The sequence below is a fragment of the Rhinopithecus bieti genome, unplaced genomic scaffold (assembly GCF_001698545.2).
Source record: "Rhinopithecus bieti isolate Rb0 unplaced genomic scaffold, ASM169854v2 scaffold_12783, whole genome shotgun sequence".
In the NCBI taxonomy this organism is placed as follows: Eukaryota; Metazoa; Chordata; class Mammalia; order Primates; family Cercopithecidae; genus Rhinopithecus; species Rhinopithecus bieti.
The window spans coordinates 828,838-847,565 of record NW_016807262.1 but is presented as its reverse complement, the minus strand read 5'-3'; the positions used below and the strand labels follow the sequence as shown (position 1 = coordinate 847,565).

The window sequence follows — 18,728 nt, the reverse complement described above, 5'->3', positions numbered from 1 at the left end:
TTATTATTTTATTTTGAGACAGAGTCTCACTCGGTCACCAGGCTGGAGTACAGAGGCGCGATCTCGGCTCACTGCAACCTCTGCCTCCTGCGTTCAAGTGATTCTCCTGCCTCAGCCTCCCGAGTAGCTGGGATTACAGGTGTGCACCACTACACCCAGGTCATTTTTTTTATATTTAGTAGAGATGCGGTTTCACCATGTTGGCCAGAATGGTCTCCCACCTCCCAAAGTGCTAGGATTATAGGCGTGAGCCACCACGCCCGGCCGGCTTTTATTTTTCTGAGACAGGGTCTTGTTCTGTCACCCAGGCTGAAGTGCAGTGGAGTAATCATGGCTCATACCAGCCTCGACCTCCCGGGTTCAAGCAATCCTCTCAATTCAGTCTCCTGAGTAGCTGGGACTATAGGGGTGTGCCACCACGCCTGGTTAACTTTTGCATTTTTTGTAGGGATGGGGTTTCACTATGCTGCCTAGGCTGGTCTCAAACTCCTGGGCTCAAGTGATCCTTCTGCCTCGGCTTCCCAAAGTGCTGGAATTACAGGTGTGAGCCACCGCGTCTGGCCCATAAGTATGTTTTAAATCATTTTCCCCCCAGCTTGAGAGATGACTGGCAAACAAATGGTAAATAAAAACTGTATATATTTAGGTGTACACAATGTACATTTACGTTGTAAAATAATTACCACAATCAAGCTAATTAACATATTTATGATCTCACAGTTACTTCCCCTCCTGTTTTTTCTGGTAAGAACACTTAAGATTTATTTTCTTAGAAAATGTCAAGTACACAATACATTATTTTAGACACAGGGTCTTGCTGTTGCCCAGGCTAGGTCATAGCTCAGCTGAAGCCTCCAGCACCTAGGCTCAAGCTGTCTTCACACCTCAGCCTCTCAATTGCCTGGGACTATAGCTATGAGGCTGGTACAAAAGTAATTGTGGTTTTTGCCATTAAAAGTAATACAATACACTATTACAATATATTATTAACTACAGTCAATACATTATGCATTAGATTTCCAGAACTCATTCATCTTAAAACTGAAACTCTGTACACTCTGACTAACATCCACTCTGTTAGCACCACTCTACTCTCCGAGAGTTTAACATTTTTAGATTGCACATACGGGCAAAAGCATGTAGTATTTTCCTTTCTGTGTCTGGTCTATTTCTCAGCATATCCTCTAGTTTCATCCATGCTGTAGTAAATGGCAGGATTCCCTGTCTTTTCCCTTCGATTTTAAAAGATTGATTTCTTTCTTTATTAAGGTTGAATAATGGATTCAGGCTGTTCCATACCTTGACTACTGTGAACAATGCTACAATGAACATGGGAGGGCAGGTATCTCTTTGGATACTGATTTCATTTCCTTTGGATATACACCCAGTGATGGGATTGCTGGATCATATGGATCTATTTTCAATTTTGTGAGGAATCTCCATACTGTTTACCATAATGGCTGTGCCAATTTACACTCCCTCCAATAGCATACAAGGGTTTCCTTTACTCAACTCAATGTCAATTTTTAGACATAAGTATCTTCTATTTACATTAGTTATTTTCTCATTTCCATAGTTTTGTTTTTGACTCATGGGTTATTTAAAAGCATATTAATTTCCAAATATATAGATTTTCTTTTTTGAGATACTGTTTTAAGATTACACCAGACTAGAGTGCAGTAGTGTGATCGTAGTTCACTGTAGCCTCAAATTCCTGGGTTCAACTGGTTCTCTGGATTCAGCCTTACGAGTAGCTAGGACTATAGGTGTGCGCCACCATACCCAGCTATTTTTAAACTTTTTGTACAGATGGGAGTCTCCCTATGTTGTGCAGGCTGGTTTCAAACTTCTGGTCTCATGTGATCCTCCTGCTTTGGCCTCCCAAACTTTTTCTAGTTTTTTTGTTTTGAGACAGGGTCTCACTCTGTCGCCCAGGCTGGAGGGCAGTGGTGCAATCTCAGCTCACTGTAACCTCTGCTTCCCGGGCCCAAGTGATTCTCCCACCTTGGCCCTCCCAAGTAGCTGGCACTACAGGTGCATGCCCCCATGCCTGGCTAATTTTTTGTATTTTTTTTTTTTTTTTTAAGAGATGGGGTTTTGTCATGTTGCCCCTGGCTGGTCTCAAACTCCTGAGCTCAAGCCATCCACCCGCCTTGGCCTCCCAAAGTGCTAGGTCTAGTTTTTATTTAAATGATTTCTAATTTAATTCCACTGTGGTCAGAAAATACCCTCTTATATGAGTGGGTTCTTTAGTATGAGACCTGGGGTGGGGGTGAGGGGGAAGACCATTTCAGGTGTGTAAGATTCATTTTATAATACTCAGACATTATCTATTTTATTCATATTCTCCCATGACTGTACAGTGAGATTTCTCAAAAACTATATGACATAACATCTTTGTTCTAATGGATAATGAGACATGTATATATTCCTCTTAAAAACATTTATTTTAATTTCTAATAAGATAAACGTTGGTAAGAGGCTGAGACCAATCCTCAATAATTTTTACTAAAGTGGTCCCGAGTGCAAAAAGTTTGAGAACTGCTGGTCTATATGATTTCAATGCTTTGAAATTTGATGCCTGCTTTAGGGCTCAGCATGTGGAGAGTTTTGGTAAACGGTGCATTTGAAAAAAATGTATACTCTGCACTGCTTGGCTGCACTGCAATGCAAGTGCACCACACACACACAACCACACATGTATATTAGAGGTCAAGTGTCAAGTTTGTTGTTAGATTATTCAAATCATGTATATTCTTATTGACTGAAATCTGCAGTCACCTCAAAACAGCCCTACATGTAGGGTTCACATATCTGGACCTTTTTCTTCTTTTCCTCTAGATGTTGACCTCGCAAATTCTTCCTGCCTTAGCAGATTTTCTGTGCCTTCAAACAGATTTCAGAAAACATTTTTTACCCAACCTTTCTCATTATTTTCAGCAGGGATTGGTCTGAAACAACCCAGTCCACCACTGCTAGAAGCAGAACTCTCAAGATGTCATTTAAACTTCATTTCTAAATTCACACTCTTTAACAGCAAAGATATTTCTGGTATAGAATATTCACTGAAAGCACCCCATAACCACAGCAGAAGGCATATACAGCCTTCTGTATATTCAGTGTTATCACTGAATAACAATGACAATATTACTGAATATGTTCTATGTGCTTAGCACTGTTCTAAATATTTTACACAGTTGAACTCATCTAATCTACTAATACTCTATGGTCATTATTAGACATGATGTGCCCATGAGGTAACCGAGTTACAAAGATAAAAGAAAATTGCCAGTTTGTTTTGTAGCCAAAGCCTGAATACCATGATGTTTGGTAGGAGCCTCCCAAAATTTTCACTGAAAATATGCTTTGCTTGATGTTGTAATAGCCTCAAAGAAAAATGACAGAACATGATGAGACTCAGTCATGCACATGGAGAGAAGTGCTCTGTTTCACAAAGGCTATGGTCCATAGAAAGAAGCTACACTTTTTTTTTTTTTTTTTTTTTTGAGACACAGTCTTGCTCTGTCACCAGGCTGGAGTACAGCAGCGCAATCTCGGCTCACTGCAACCTCTGCCTGCTGGGTTCAAGTGATTCTCCTGCCTCAGCCTCCCAAGTAGCTGGGACTACACGTGTACGTCACCACCCCCAGCTAATTTTTCTATTTTTAGTAGAGACACAGGGTTTCACCATGTTGGCCAAGATGGTTTCGATCTCTTGACCTCATGATCCACCTGCCTCGGTCTCCCAAAGTGCTGGGGTTACAGACGTGAACCACCGTGCCCGGCCAAAGCTACACACTTAACAGCAGATGTGCACAGTAATCTTACCTGGGGATACCACTGCTTCAGAGTCATTCATATCAAAGGCTGCCATGTTCCCAATAGCAAATCCATATCCTGAATGGACATCAGGAAGCCCAATAGATCGCTGAAAGAGAATTAGAAATTGAAGTACAAGTGTCTTGACCTGCCACCCTGGTTGCCCTGATGGACCTGACACTGATTCTCAAAGAGGCTGCAGGCTGAAGCTTTCCCTAAATTAAGACTGTGTTTTCACAAAATCTTCTCTATTCAGGGAAATCATAAGAACTCCTAATCACAAAGCTAAATACAGTGAGAAAAAAAACCTTTTTATAAGATGTGAATGTTAAGGAAATCCAAAACAGAAAAGCCTCAAAATAACATGATACAGGAGTAACACATACTAAGTTTAATGTACTATCACATTTTAAAAATAATATTAAGACACTGACAAACGTTGGTTTGTCAGATTAAGAAGAGGAAAATAACTGATTTATAGAGGTCATCAGTTTAAGTAATCACAGCCAAATGTAATCCATTTGATGGTATAAATACTGTAGACTTCCTATATGCAGAGCCTAGGAAAGGACCCTGACCCCAGGAAGCATGCAGGTCAAACCCAGCAGACATGCAGACAACCCAGACACTAACAACTTCCTTATATACACAAGCCATACCATTTCATTCCCTCCACCAAGTGCCCAACATGGTAACTGGCATAAAGAAGACCTGAAAAATGTCTGCCGAATAGATCCATTTTCAACATCTACCTCTAATGACAGAATACGAATGTTAGACTGGTGGGGGCTACGCTGTCCTCTCTTCCTTCCGCTCAGTGCTAACCCCTAAACTTCTTGCCATTTCTTCTTCAATGATCCTCTGCATGGGAAGTGAAACTCACAACGAAATGAAACTTACATTGAAACAATGAAGTGAAACTTACAATGAAACTTACAATGGTGGACATTGAAACAATGAAGTGAAACTTACAATGAAACTTACAATGGTGGTGTACTGATCCAGGAATAATGATGCCACCATGATAAAGAAACAAAACATAAAAACTACTTCGAAGGTTCTTTTTTTTTTTTTGAGACGGAGTCTTGCTCTGTCGCCCACGCTGGAGTGCAGTGGCTGGATCTCAGCTCACTGCAAGCTCCGCCTCCCGGGTTCACGCCATTCTCCTGCCTCAGCCTCCCAAGTAGCTGGGACTACAGGCACCCGCCAGGTCGCCCGGCTAGTTTTTTGTATTTTAGTAGAGACGGGGTTTTACCATGTTAGCCAGGATGGTCTTGATCTCCTGACCTCGTGATCCGCCCGTCTCGGCCTCCCAAAGTGCTGGGATTACAGGCTTGAGCCACCGCGCCCGGCCAAAAACTACTTCAAAGGTTCTTGAACACTTACAGATTCTAGCCAAAAGCATCCAGAAACTGAAATGCCATCCAGATTCAATTACTTCTTTAGGTCCATGGTTATTTCTTTGTATTTTTTATTTTTAGGGACAGGGTCTCACTTTGTCGTCCACGCTAAAAGTGCAGTGGCGTGATTCATGGCTCACTGCAGTGTGGAACTCCTGGGCTCAAGTGATCCTCCCACTCAGCATTCTGAGTAGCTGGGACTACAAGCATGTGACATCACACCTGGCTAATTTTTTTTGTATAGACAGGGTCTTGCCATGTTGCCCAGACTAGTCTTGATCTCCCGGGCTCATGCAATCCTTCCATCTTGGACTCCCAAAGTGTTGCGGGTGGCATGAGCCACTGAACCAGGCTTCACAGTTATGTTGGGCTGTCCAAAGGTCATTGTATAAATGACACCATTATCAAGCATGGCCATTCATCCATTCAATGGACTTTAAGAAATATAAATGATTAAAGCTCTGAACTCTGACTTACATGAACAATTCCAGGCAGGGCTGCCACGTTGCCAATTTGTTTCATGGCTGGCAAGAAGCCACCAACACCTGAAGACAAAAATTGGGTATTAGAAAAGACAACACACTTGAGTTTTAGCATTAATTATATTCATGTTTCTAGACTGTATAACATGAAGAGGTAGTCACCAGGGCTACTAAGACAACAAAATCTAGAAGGATATTTGAGATGCAAGATGGAAGGGAGCTTCTTCAAGAAGGAAGTAGACAAACAGGAAAGATAGCCACAAATGTGCTGCCAGTGTTCTGCATATACCATGAGAAGGCTGCTTGCAAATGTTGTACTGCGATGTAAAATACAAATACCAAATTTTACGTTATTAATATTTGAAATTTTTTTTTTTTTTTTTTTTTTTTTTTTTGGCTCACTGCAACCTCCACCCCCTGGGTTCAAGCAGTTCTCCTGCCTCAGCCTCCTGAGTAGCTGGGATTACAGGCGTGGGCCACCACACCCGGCTAACTTTTGTATTTTTAGTAAAGATGGTGTTTCACCATGTTGGTCAGGCTGGTCTTGAACTCCTGACCTTGTGATCCACCTGCCTCGGCCTCCCAAAGTGCTGGGATTACAGGTGTGAGCCAGGGCACCTGGCCTGAAAAAAATATTCTTTCAGCAGTTCCCTTTATAAAGAAAATCAATGCTGGTTTATTCTAAGTGACAAAGAAGGGCAATGTGGCAGCTCTGGAAAACACTGGATTGAGAATGAAGGGATATGGGGCTCCAGTCCCATTTCTGCCACTTGGCAGCTATGTTATTTTAGACAAGTGAGCATACCCTGGTTGGGGAGGGAAGGCTTTAGTTTGCTGATCTAAAAAAATGAAAGGGATAACTCTAGACGATTTCTTTTTTTTTTTCTTTGAGATAGAGTCTCGCTCTGTTGCCCAGGCTGGAGAGCAGTGGCTCGATCTCCACTCACTGCAAGCTCTGCCTCCCAGGTTCACGCCATTCTCCTACCTCAGCCTCCTGAGTAGCTGGGACTACAGGTGCCCGCCACCATGCCTGGATAATTTTTTTGTATTTTCAGTAGAGATAGGGTTTCACCATGTTAGCCAGGACGGTCTCAATCTCCTGACTTCGTGATCCGCCCGCCTTGGCCTCTCAAAGTGCTGGGATAACAGGCGTGAGCCACTGCGCCCGGCCCAACACTAGATGATTTCTATACTATCACCATTAGATTATCATAGGGCTTCATGCATTTTATCTCTAAACCTTGCTGCAGCCCTCTAAGATAGATGTAATGATACCTGTTTTATGGATGAGACAACTGAAGTTCAGTAAGCCTAATTAGTGTACTGGTTAAGAACATTGTCCTTAAAATCAGGCACTACTGGATCTGAATTCTGGCTGTCATCAAAAAGCTATGTGACCTTGGGCAAATTAAAATTTTTGAATTTTTGTTATTATACTTTAAGTTCTGGGGTACATGTGCAGAACATGCAGGTTACATAGGTATACATGTGCCACAGTAGTTTGCTGCACCCATCAACCTGTCATCTACATTAGCTATTTCTCCTAATGCTATCCCTCCCTTACCCCCCAATCCCCTGACAGGCCTCGGCATGTGATGTTCCCCTCCCTGTATCCATGTGTTCTCAATGTTCAGCTCCCACTTACGAGTGAGAACATTCAATGTTTGGTTTTCTGTTATTACGTTTAACCTCACTGAGCTCTGACTTACACATCTATAAGCTGGAGATAATATCTTCCTTTTAGAGTTACTGCAAGTATTACATGAGATAATCTATGCAAAGCACCTAGTAAAATGCCTGGAATATAGTAAGTGTAAAACAAATGGTAGGTCACTTGCTCTTATTGTTCAAGGTTAGCTGAGAAACGAGTTCTACCCAGTTTCAAGTCCTTTCTATAACACCAACTGGCTAACAATGTGATCACAAATAAGTAAGTTCTTTTGGTCTTACCTTAAGTTGTAATCACTCCTTGACAATATTTCAAAATTGTAATTCAGTTACCACTCTTTCAGGCCACAGGGAAGGCACTACTGTACTAATATAAGTGACACTCTAATGTACTTACCACCACCTCGACAGGCATTCCTTAATTCCTCAAACATCAATTTCTCCAGAGCATCATTCACGTAGAAAACGCCTTCAACCTGGTACCAAGAAAAGTGAAAAGCAATGTCTGAGTACACGTATGGCAAGTGTAGGCACTGGACAGAATACGCTGTATGCAGTATTTACTGTGCTTTACCCTTTACCAAACACTTTCACATTACCTTACGCATGCAGAAAACTTCCTATCAAAGGCTACGAGCTGCTCCCATCATAAAATATACCTTAAGAAAAATTTTGCAATGTTCACTAATTGTTTTAATTATTATACCCTCAAAACCACCTTTAAGAATTCAACCGATTAAGCATCTTTCTGTGTGATAAAGAAAAATCTTCCAACTATGCTCTCACAAAGCCCAAAGGTCTTAATCCTCAAGCTTCAAAAATATCAATGGATTTTTGAAAATTAAAAAAAAAAACCCGGCCGGGCGCGGTGGCTCAAGCCTGTAATCCCAGCACTTTGGGAGGCCGAGACGGGCGGATCACGAGGTCAGGAGATCGAGACCATCCTGGCGAACACGGTGAAACCCCGTCTCTACTAAAAAATACAAAAAACTAGCCGGGCGAGTTGGCGGGCGCCTGTAGTCCCAGCTACTCGGGAGGCTGAGACAGGAGAATGGCGTGAACCTGGGAGGCGGAGCTTGCAGTGAGCTGAGATCCGGCCACTGCACTCCAGCCTAGGCGACAGAGCGAGACTCCATCTCAAAAAAAAAAAAAAACCCAGATCAATAAAAAACTCAAATTCTAAACATAATACATAGTCATCTAACCTTAGTATATTTATTCTATGTTTAAGCCAATAGCTGGTTTACACTTTATTGTGCTCTAGTGGTGACTTACAAATCTCTAGTTAGGTAAATAGTGAGAAGAGAAATTTAACATACAGCTATGTAGCTGTGTGCTCAGTTCTATAAGCTATATAATTTAAAAAAAAAATCTACGTAATTTTAAAGCTTGACAATAGAGGCGGCACATAAAAGGCAATGGACGACATACTTATGTAACACTAAAGAGCAGAACATTTTTATCATAGGTCAAATATTTTGAAGGAGCTACCCAGTAACGGAGAACCAAAGATTTAACACTTAATCAACTGAATGTAGTTTTTACCAGAAAGATGACTTCATGACCACTGCATAAAGAACAATTAATATCCACTGATGGAAAATGTTTCCAGTACAACTTCTTAAGGGTCACATGTATTAATTCACCAAACATTAACTGAGGATTTACTATGCATGAAGCACTGTCCTGGGCACTAGGGGAGATACAAAGAATATGATAAAATCTTGCTTTCAAGGAGCTCACAGTACACCACAATACAGCTCTTATATTCTTTTTTCTTTTGTTTGTTTGCTTTTTTTTTTTGAGACTGAGTCTCGCTCTGTGGCCCAGGCTGGAGTGCAGTGGCACCATCTCGGCTCACTGCAAGCTCTGCCTCCTGGGTTCACGCCATTCTCCTGCCTCAGCCTCCCGAGTAGCTGGGACTACAGGCACCCGCCACCACGCCCGGCTAATTTTTTTGTATTTTTAGTAGAGACTTCACCGTGTTAGCCAGGATGGTCTCGATCTCCTGACCTCGTGATCCGCCCGTCTTGGCCTCCCAAAGTGCTGGGATTACAGGCGTCAGCCACTGCGCCCAGCCCATACAGCCCTTATATTCTCATAAGAGTATCAGAGTGCAATGAAGCAAGTGCCATAACATTAAGTACACAGTGCTATGGAAGAATCTGATGAGGAAGTGCCTCAACAGTCTAGGGAGCTGGGAGAGGTTTCACAGAGATCCTGTAGAGCTGGCTCTTTAAAGACAAGAGACATCACTGGTGCAGCAGAACATTTAGGAGCCAAACACAAAAATGACATAAAGATGAGAGGGGAGCATTTTAAGGGAACAAAGAGAAAGTTTTAGTCCAACAAGTAGATGTGGGCTTTGGGGGAGAAATGGAGATTTAGTAACAGAGATGATCCATGTGAAATTCACTGCTACCATGAGGATGGAAGCACAATTCGTGCTTAGAAGTCAATAGCGTTTTAAGAGCAATGCATCAACATTCTAAGTCTCTATTCCCAAAGAAAAGGTGGTAGTAAAGTGCTGTATAAATACTTAAACTAGAACTGCCTAGCAAAATTAGACTTGCCCCATCAATGAGCACCAGTGTGTGCTTCGAAGGCTAAGTCAGAACACCTGCCAGACAATGAAGGCTGTATTATTAGATCCTACAGATGATCATGTCATGGTGTTTTCTTTTTTTTTTTTAATTTGGGACTCACTCTGTCACCCAGGCTGGAGTGCAGTTTAGAATGATCACGGGTCACTGCAGCCTCGATTTTCCAGGCTCAAGGGCTCCCGCTGCCTCAGCCTCCTGAGCAGCTGTGGTGCACACCACCCCGCCTGGCTAATTAAATTTTTTTTTGGTAGAGACGCGGTCCCACTATATTGCCCAGGAAGGTCTCGAAGTCCTAAGCACAAAGGATCTTCCCACCTTGGCCTACCAAAGTGTTGAGATTACAGGCCACGAACCACTGCACTCCCCTTATGTTTCCTTCCTTCAGGGTATCGGTTTCCACACAAAGAAAGTGGCCAAACAGCAAATAGAACACAGATTTATCCCTGTGGGCTTTTTCTTCCCTCAGGGTAAGTGACTTGCCAACAAGGGAAACTCAATAAGCTTTGATTCCGAACAAAAGAGGGGAGTGGCTATTGGGAGCTGTTTACCAAGACGTGAGACGGTAAACCTTTGAAGCATTTACTTGGCATCTTCAGGGATTTCAAAAACTATTTAAAATACGTTGCAAAACTTCACAAACGTTTTCTTTTTTCACGTTAATGAAAAATATGAGCACAGATGGTGATGAAGGCCGAGAGATACAGAGCCCAGGCTTTCAAACTATCTGATGATCCCAAGCCCTCAAGTCTCCATTTGGGACGTCAGAGGAAAAACTAGTAAACTGGACATCAAGTCCTGGCTGAGCTTCTTCCTAGGCAGGTAGAGGAAACTATGTCACCGACAGATCCTCGAGGTCCTTCTGTGAAGTATTAAAATCAATCAGGCCCTCCCCTGTGCTACTGCAAGAAATGACATCGCTTAATTAAAAACCAACATGGAATACTGAATGCTGAAAACTTGGTTCAGTAAACAAAGGTCTATAAACGTTATATAAATAACCAGCATGACTCAGAGGAGGTGAATTCCAGTCCCAGCAAATGAACCCAGGGCTGGCAGTTCCACCTTGGAAAAGATCACGGAAGTTTCTGAAGACCAGGAACGTAAACCAGCTCACGATGCGTTTATGAGACTGATCTGTGAAAACGCTTTGGAAACCCCAATTTCGTATTTATTTGGATTCCCCATATCCACCGCGCTTAGCTTGTCCTCGTGGTTCGGGGACCTCTCCTGGCGGGAGGTGGTGCTGGAACAGGTTGGGCGGCCCCAGAACCATGAGGGGAGAAGGAGGGGATGAGGCAAACTCTGCAAGGGGCCGGGGAGGACCCAGTGGTCGAGGTCGAGGGGAGGACCAGAGAGCGCGGTGGACGCCGGCCGGGCCGGGGACGGAGCAGGGAAGGCCCCGCCATTTGCTCTCCTGACTTACCTGCATGTTGGGCACGAAGCCCTTCTTGATCCTCCAGCAGTTTTTACTGATCTTTTCCAAGAACTGCAGCTCATCATTATAGCTGCGACTCATGGCGGCGACAACGGTAGCGAAAACTCCCGGCTCGGCTTTGAAGACCGGCTGCCGCGTCGTCCGGCTTCCAGAGCACCGCCTTCCAAGAACCAAAGCGCAGGCGCGACCAGCGCCGCACAGGATGAGCAACGGCAAGCGCCGAGGCTCGAAACTCTTCAGGCCACTGTCTTTCCTCTGGTTAAGTTGTATTGTCCTCTAGTGTATAGCTAGGATCTTTATTAGTCGATTTCCTCTAAGCTACAGCTAAGCGAAATCCAGGAGTTTAAATTCCAATGTAGTTATCTTTTGTTTTGGAGATGCTTTTCAGCAGCTTATGAAAACACCTTGAGTCTGGGTCAGGTCCGGTGCATCGTCCTGGAGTTTACACCCTCAGCTGGGAGGGGAAAAAGATACGCCAGCAGCTGAGAAAGAAAAACCTGTTTGAATAGATACCATAGCTGAACATTTATGTTTCGGAATTAATCTGGATATACATCAAATAACTTTTGTTTTTATCGGAAAGGAGCATCCCAAAGAATGAAGCGTGGCACCTTATCGTTTATTCTAACAAACATTTGTGGATGCATCTATTATGGCCAGACATGTACTACAAAATGATCAAATCACAGCCCTTATGGATCGCCAGAACTCCTCAATCTAGCATCCTTTGATGATCAAGACCTCTTTAATCATGCTTTTATACGCCATTTCTCTTGTTCATAGTGGTAAGTGAGCTTTAAGTGATTTCAGTTTCGAGTTCTGCCTCATGTCAACAACTGCAACTTTGGGATTAGAAAGACGTGCAAGATTCCATTTCTATCTGTGCCATTTACTGGCTTGGTGTGATTAACCCTTCTTATCTCTGTTTCGTCATCTCTAAAATGGGATCATACTTCTTTCTTGAGTAGAAGGCTAAATGAAGTGACACCGGAGGAGTAATCAGCACAGGGTTTGGCACACGGCAAGCACTCTGTAAACAGCTCTCCTCCTTCCATTCCCCCACTAGACTGTAAGTGCTGCAAAAAAACCAGTATGTAGTTTACATTCATTTTTCCCATTACCTACACTGGTTCCGCTCTTCTTCTCTTCTGCCCCAATTTCTCCCCATTGATTAGGTGCTCTGACACATTGATGTCATTCTCAATTATAAATTGTCTGAGTTTAGTACTCTACACTGCCATTTCACTGAATCTGTGGTGGGTGAAAAATCGTAAAGCTTGAAGTGATGCAACTTTTAGAGTTTCCTGTGGTTACCCTGTTTCTTCTTGGAAAGATTTCAGACGTAAAGAATTCTCTTTTAAAATTAAGCCTTGACATCTATGCAACCTTAGGTCTCTTCCCTTTTCTATGTCTTATTTTATTTTATTTTATTTTATTTTATTTTATTTTATTAGACGAAGTCTCACTCTGTCGCCAGGCTGGAGGGCACTGGCGCCATCTTGGCTCACTGCAAGCTCCGCCTCCGAGGTTCAAGCGATTCTCCTTCCTCAGCCTACAGGTGCGTGCCACCACTCCCAGCTAATTTTTGTATTTTTAGTAGAGACAGTTTCACCATGTTGGCCAGGATAGTCTTGACCTCTTGACCCCTGATCCACCCATCTTGGCCTCCCAAAGTGCTGAGATTACAGGCATGACCTACTGTGGCTGGCCTCTTATTTCATTTTAAAAAAATTCAGGGCAGGACATTTCTCAAATAAAAAAACCAAGATTGAAGTTGATAGAAAACAATTTTAATTAAACACAGAAGACAGTAACAGTGAATATAAAACATGAAATCCAATATGCAGGTAGTGGAAACCCCTAGAGGGCCTAAGGGATCTCCACTGAGAATGACCAATACAAATACAGACTTAAGAGTTTCTTACCCACCTGGTCAGAAGTACATGCCTAGCTCTTGTTCCTAGAATCTTTCTTGCCCCAAACAAATATAAACACAGGCACACGCAGCATGCATACACTCACATTCATACACCTCTATTTAGCCCTTTAACACAGTCTGCCTTATTCTGGGTTTCTGAAGGCTTGAGAAAGAAAACCTTCTACCTAAGCAATTCACAAGGGCTTTACAATTCCAGTGTATACTGTCTTCCCCTTCTGGGTTTACAGTAGTTGTGGGGTTAAGGACCATTTACTTCCTGGGGTGAATTGCAAACTGGCAATCAAGGGGCTGACTTCCCCCTCCACTGTCCACTTATCAGGTTCAGACCTTCCCAACCATGGAAACTTGGCTGCTGCTTTGAGGATGTTTCATACTTCAGGTTGGTGGAAATCAAAAGGAAACCCTGGAAAGGATGTGACAATGAAGATAACATCAAACCTTGGGCATGTCTGGGTTTGTCTGAGTAAGGAACAGATGGCTTCTTTTTTTATTATTTTAATTTTTGAGATGGAGTCTCAAAGGCTGTCACCCAGGTGGGAGTGCAGTGGTGCAATCTCGCAAGCTCCGCCTCTTGGGTTCAAGTGATTCTCCGCCTCTTGGGTTCAAGTGATTCTCAGTCTCCCGAGCAGCTGGGACTAGAGCCATACGCCACCACACCCGGCTAATTTTTGTATTTTTAGTAGAGATGAGGTTTCACCATTTTGGCTGGGCTGGTCTCGAACTCCTGACTGTAAGTGATCCGCCCACCTCAGCCTCCCAAAGTGCTGGGATTACACGCATGAGCCACCATGCCTGACTGAGAGATGGTTTCTTTACCAGGTCCTACAGAGGCAGGGCCTCCTCTACCCTTGTCCTGCTTTGTGAACGCCCCAGACAAAGGAAAGGCCATGTTGGAGTACTGTCACCTGATGTGACTTAGCCATTGTAGAAGCAGTGGGGGAGAAGCAGGGAGGTGGGAGAGCATACACGGTAGTGTAGGGCAGCGGTCCCCAGCCTTATTGACACCAGCAACCGGTTTCATGGAAGACACTTTTTCCACTGACTGGGATTGGTGGATGGTTTCAGGATGAAACTGTTCCACTTCAGATCATCAGGCATTAGATTCTCATAAGGAGAGTGCAACCTAGAACCCCCCCCCCCACACACAGTTCACTATAGGGTTTGTGCTCCCATGAGAATCTAATGCTGCTGCTGATCTGATAGGAGGTGGAGCTCAGGCAATAATGCTCCCTCGTCGGCGGCTCACCTCCAGCTGTGCAGCCAAGTTCCTAACAGGCCACATACCCAGACAGGTCCTGGGCCTGGGTGTTGGGGACCCCTGGACTGTACAGGATTGGAGAATTTCTTTAGAAACATATTTCCACCTCCCCAAACAAACAACAATGCCAAAAAGAAAGAAAGAAAGAAAGAAAAAGGTATTCTGAAGTGAGTTCATAATGATTAGCCAGAAAACAATTCGATTCCTGAACTCAGAGGGGTGTCTTTGGTTCAGGGAAAAGTCATCTGACTGCGAGAATCAGAAGAGCCAGTCCTGTCCCAGCCATGCTCCTTTCCAGCTGCCTGAGCCACTTCTCTATGAGTCCTACTTTCCTCATCTGTAAAATGGGAGTAATAATCCCAGCCTCACACATCATCTTGTGGAATAAGTAAAATAAAGCATGCTAAAGGGCATCTTCTTGTACTGTGGATTTGGCTGCTAAGTGGAATTGATCTTGGTCTGATTTTTAAACTCAACTGTAAATACTTTCTGTTAATGTTAATTTTTTTTTTTTTTTTTTTTGAAGATGGAGTCTGCTGCCTGTCGCCCGGCTGGGAGTGCACTGGCAGATCTCGCTCACTGCAAAAACTCCGCTCCCCGGTGGGTTCACCGCAATTCTCCTGCCTCAGCCTTCCCGAGTAGCTGGGACTACAGGCGCCCGCCGCCGCCACCCAGCTAGTTTTTTTTTTTTGGGTTAAAATTTTTAGTAGAGACGGGGGTTTCACTTTGGTTAGCCAGGATTGGTTTCTCGACTCGATCTCCTGACCTCGTGATCCGCCCGCCTCGGCCTCTGTTAATTTTAATTTAAGAGCTAAACATGTTTATAAAGTTCCTTGGTCTGGGAAAAAGCAAAGCAGGACAAAAACAACAACAACAAGCAAAACAGGAGGAGGCTTAGTCTACTATAAAAAGAAATGAGTCAGTTAAGAGGTGAGCTTTGCATTCTTACCTCAAGAACTTCAATATCTGAATTGACGAATGAGATTTTGTGCGGATTGGGCAGAGGAAATCCTCGCTGCAATTTTGCTAAAATATAGAACAAGACATAAAATAATTGGGCACAAGCACAGAGGTTTTAGCAAGCTTTTTCGTAAGAGACTGACACCTTTTTTTTTTTTTTTTTGAGATGGAGTTTTGCTCTTGTTACCCAGGCTGGAATGTAATGGCATGATCTTGGCTCACTGCAACCTCCGCCTCCCAGGTTCAGGCGATTCTCCTGCCTCAGCCTCCTAAGTAGCTGAGATTACAGATGCCCACCACCATGCCTTGCTAAGATTTTTGTATTTTTAGTAGAGATGGGGTTTCACCATGTTGGCCAGGCTGGTCTCGAACTCCTGACCGCAGGTAATCCACTTGCCTTGGCCTCCCAGAGTTCTGGGATTATAGGTGTAAGCCACCGCGCCTGGTGTGGATAGCTTTTTAATAATTGATCTTATCATTCTTCCTGGTTCCATATTTGCATCTCTCTGATATGTCCCCAGAATTTTCCTGGAAGAATTGCTCATTAATCCGTGATTAATAAAAAATGCATCTACAATTACGTTCATTTGGACAGTAGAGAAATGCTGTCCATTTGTAGCCTGCCCAATGTATATTTTGAAAATACCTAATTAGTGGGTCTTGAGAACATTTTGGAGTCTAATATAAAAAATATTTTAACTGGGCCAGACCCCAGATACTGCAGTTTATGAACAACTGCTATGCAAGGAGAAGGCCCAGGATTATCATTCATGAAAACTGTGTCTATCCAGTTAGTGGTCCTTGCATAAGACCCACAAAGATAACCCGTAGGGAAAATAATCTCATTTCCGGTTGACTGGAAGGAGATTCTTTACTGCCTAAGGAGCATGGTTTCAATCTCCTTAACTCAACCAGTGTTAGTCGATCTTGCTGAGTTTGCAAATAGAATTGCTAACAGGGCTTGGATTTAGAATAACTAATTGTGCAACCACGTCATTGATGGTACAAACTTTGCAAATTCTGACGCTGGCCTGGATTCATGATAACATGATAGAAGTACAAGCTTCAGGGTGAAAAGTCCCAAACAATCCCCAGTGCAACTGATGCAGATGTTAGATGTTAGCCGATGTTACAGTCACATTGTTTTCTAATAATCCCTTACCATTGGCCAGTGGGAGGACTCCAAAGTGAAGAATAGAGGACAGAATATTTTCAAACCTCAAGACCTAAAATAAAAGAGGAAATAGAATCAGTTGCCAGATTGGGCTTTTTTTTTTTTTACTCTGTTACCCAGGCTGGAGTGCAGTAGGATCTTCTCAGAGGGATATACTAGCTTTGTAGAAAATCATATTTCAGGGTTTTCTAACGTTTTCCCTCTTGAGGATGGACACTTCTGCTTCCCTCTGCACTGGATTTTGGTGATACAAATTCAGAGGGACTACATGGTGTCAGCAAATGTGGCAGCTCAGATATCTACCAAGACAATCAAGAACAACTATTAGATTTCCCAATTAGCAATCTTCGCTTTACTTACTGAGAGTCTCAGCCACAGGGGTTACCTTGCATTACATCATGCTCCAAAGCTAATGCTGTCCCCAGAACCCCAATTTACCTTTTTCTTTAAATTTAATTTTTTTTTTTTTAGATGGAGGCTCACTCTGTCGCCCAGGATGGAGTGCAGTGGGTATGTCTTTATCACCAGCGTGAAAATGGGCAGTGGGAATTCACTTTTGCAGTTTGACCTCAGAGTTTATGTATGAAACTATTATGCTACACTGCCTCTTGACATAAAAATGACAATAACTGAATATGAAAACACAGAAGTGACAATAACTGAAATAGTTACTGCAAATAGGAAAATAGTGGCCACTGTTTCTTTAATGCCTACTATGTGGTCAATGTGCTAAGTGCATTTCATGTATAATCTCAGCTAATCCTTTCAACAACCCCAAGGTTGGGCTGGGCATGGTGGCTCACACCTGTAACCCCAGCACTTTGGGAGGCTGAGGCGGGTGGATCACGAGGTCAGGAGATCAAGACCATCCTGGCTAACATGGTGAAACCCCATCTCTACTAAAAATACAAAAAAATTAGCCGGGCGTGGTGGCAGGAGCCTGTAGTCCCAGCGACTTGGGAGGCTGAGGCAGGAGAATGGCGTGAACCCGGAAGGCAGAGCTTGCAGTGAGTGGAGATTGCGCCACTGCGCTCCAGCCTGGGTGACTGAGCAAGACTCCCATCTCAAAAACAAACAAACAAAAAAACCCAAGGTTGTAATTTCAGCTCCATACCTACTCACACTGCCTATCCCGATTTCTTTTCTCTGTAGTAGTTTTAGTAAAAACTGTATTTGTTTGTTTGTTTTCTGCTACTCTCAGCCTGTCACGCACACATAAGCACAATCACACACACTCTGGAACAGAGTTTCCCAATAGTGGCACTCTTGATGTTTTGGGATGGATCATTCTTTGTTGTTGGGAGCTGTCTTGTGCACTGTGAGATGTTTAGCAGCATCCCTGGCCTCTACCCACCAAGTGTCATTAGCATCTCTCCTTCCATCCCAGGATATGACAACCAAAAATGTCTTCAGACATTGCCAAATGTTCCTAGCTGAGAATCACTAGTTGAGAACTACTGCTTTAGGATGTAAGTGCCTTGAGGGTAGAGATTTTATCTGTTTTGTCTAGAACAGTTCCAGGCTCAATAAGTATTTGTAAGTAAATGAATACTGCTAATACTAATAATTAACATTATGTAGTGCTGCCCATGAACTAGGCAGTATTCTACCCAGGCATTCCGACACCAAAATCCACTTAACTTCTCTATGATAGTGCCATCCATCGCACTATGAGGTAATGATTTAGCTGATCTTCCTGAAGCTTGAGGGAAGGGGGATTCCAAGTCACATGTTGGGGTGTCCTATTCCCATCAGAAAGTCATCAGGTTGGGAACCCCCCTCCCACAAAGGTCTCCATACAAGCAGCATTGACCTAATTTTAGGAGATGGGCAGAAAGTGTTCAAAGCATAAACCTAATCATGGTTTAATAATTTACATATTCCTTTGGGATTCTCGTCTCTAACTGTAGAGGATTATTTTATTGAGAAAACAGGCATTCTCTGAGAATGCCTTATACATTTTACTAATATGAGCATTTTACTATATGAG

At 43.2% G+C, this 18,728-nt stretch overlaps 2 protein-coding genes and 1 long non-coding RNA gene across 7 annotated transcripts in view; 1 reads left to right on the top strand and 2 right to left on the bottom strand.

Moving 5' to 3' along the window:
• RTCB (RNA 2',3'-cyclic phosphate and 5'-OH ligase) overlaps positions 1-11,600 on the bottom strand; it is a 27,620-nt gene extending 16,020 nt beyond the window's left edge. Inside the window, exons 1-4 of the mRNA XM_017880809.1 lie at positions 11,396-11,600; positions 7,767-7,845; positions 5,697-5,764; positions 3,803-3,928 (exon numbers count right to left, since the gene is read on the bottom strand). Coding sequence (XP_017736298.1) covers positions 3,803-3,928; positions 5,697-5,764; positions 7,767-7,845; positions 11,396-11,488 — 366 coding nt within the window. The 5' untranslated portion in view covers positions 11,489-11,600. The remainder of the gene's footprint in view (positions 1-3,802; positions 3,929-5,696; positions 5,765-7,766; positions 7,846-11,395) is intronic.
• A 1,320-nt stretch (positions 11,601-12,920) lies between these two features.
• LOC108535106 (uncharacterized) overlaps positions 12,921-18,728 on the top strand; it is a 38,413-nt gene continuing 32,605 nt past the window's right edge. Inside the window, exons 1-3 of one of the 2 annotated variants that reach the window (XR_001887130.1) lie at positions 12,921-12,965; positions 13,666-13,809; positions 14,839-15,056. This is a non-coding gene — a long non-coding RNA (uncharacterized LOC108535106). Of the gene's footprint in view, positions 12,966-13,665; positions 13,810-14,838; positions 15,057-18,728 lie in introns of those variants that run through there. The other variant, XR_001887131.1, reaches the window with a different exon arrangement.
• The window catches only part of BPIFC (BPI fold containing family C), a 57,946-nt gene continuing 52,395 nt past the window's right edge, over positions 13,178-18,728 (bottom strand). For 3 of the 4 annotated variants that reach the window (XM_017880827.1, XM_017880829.1, XM_017880828.1), the window contains 3 exons: positions 16,727-16,790; positions 15,554-15,630; positions 13,178-13,749 (listed from right to left, as the gene is read on the bottom strand). In XM_017880827.1, coding sequence (XP_017736316.1) covers positions 13,627-13,749; positions 15,554-15,630; positions 16,727-16,790 — 264 coding nt within the window. In that variant the 3' untranslated portion in view covers positions 13,178-13,626. The remainder of the gene's footprint in view (positions 13,750-15,553; positions 15,631-16,726; positions 16,791-18,728) is intronic. The other variant, XM_017880830.1, reaches the window with a different exon arrangement.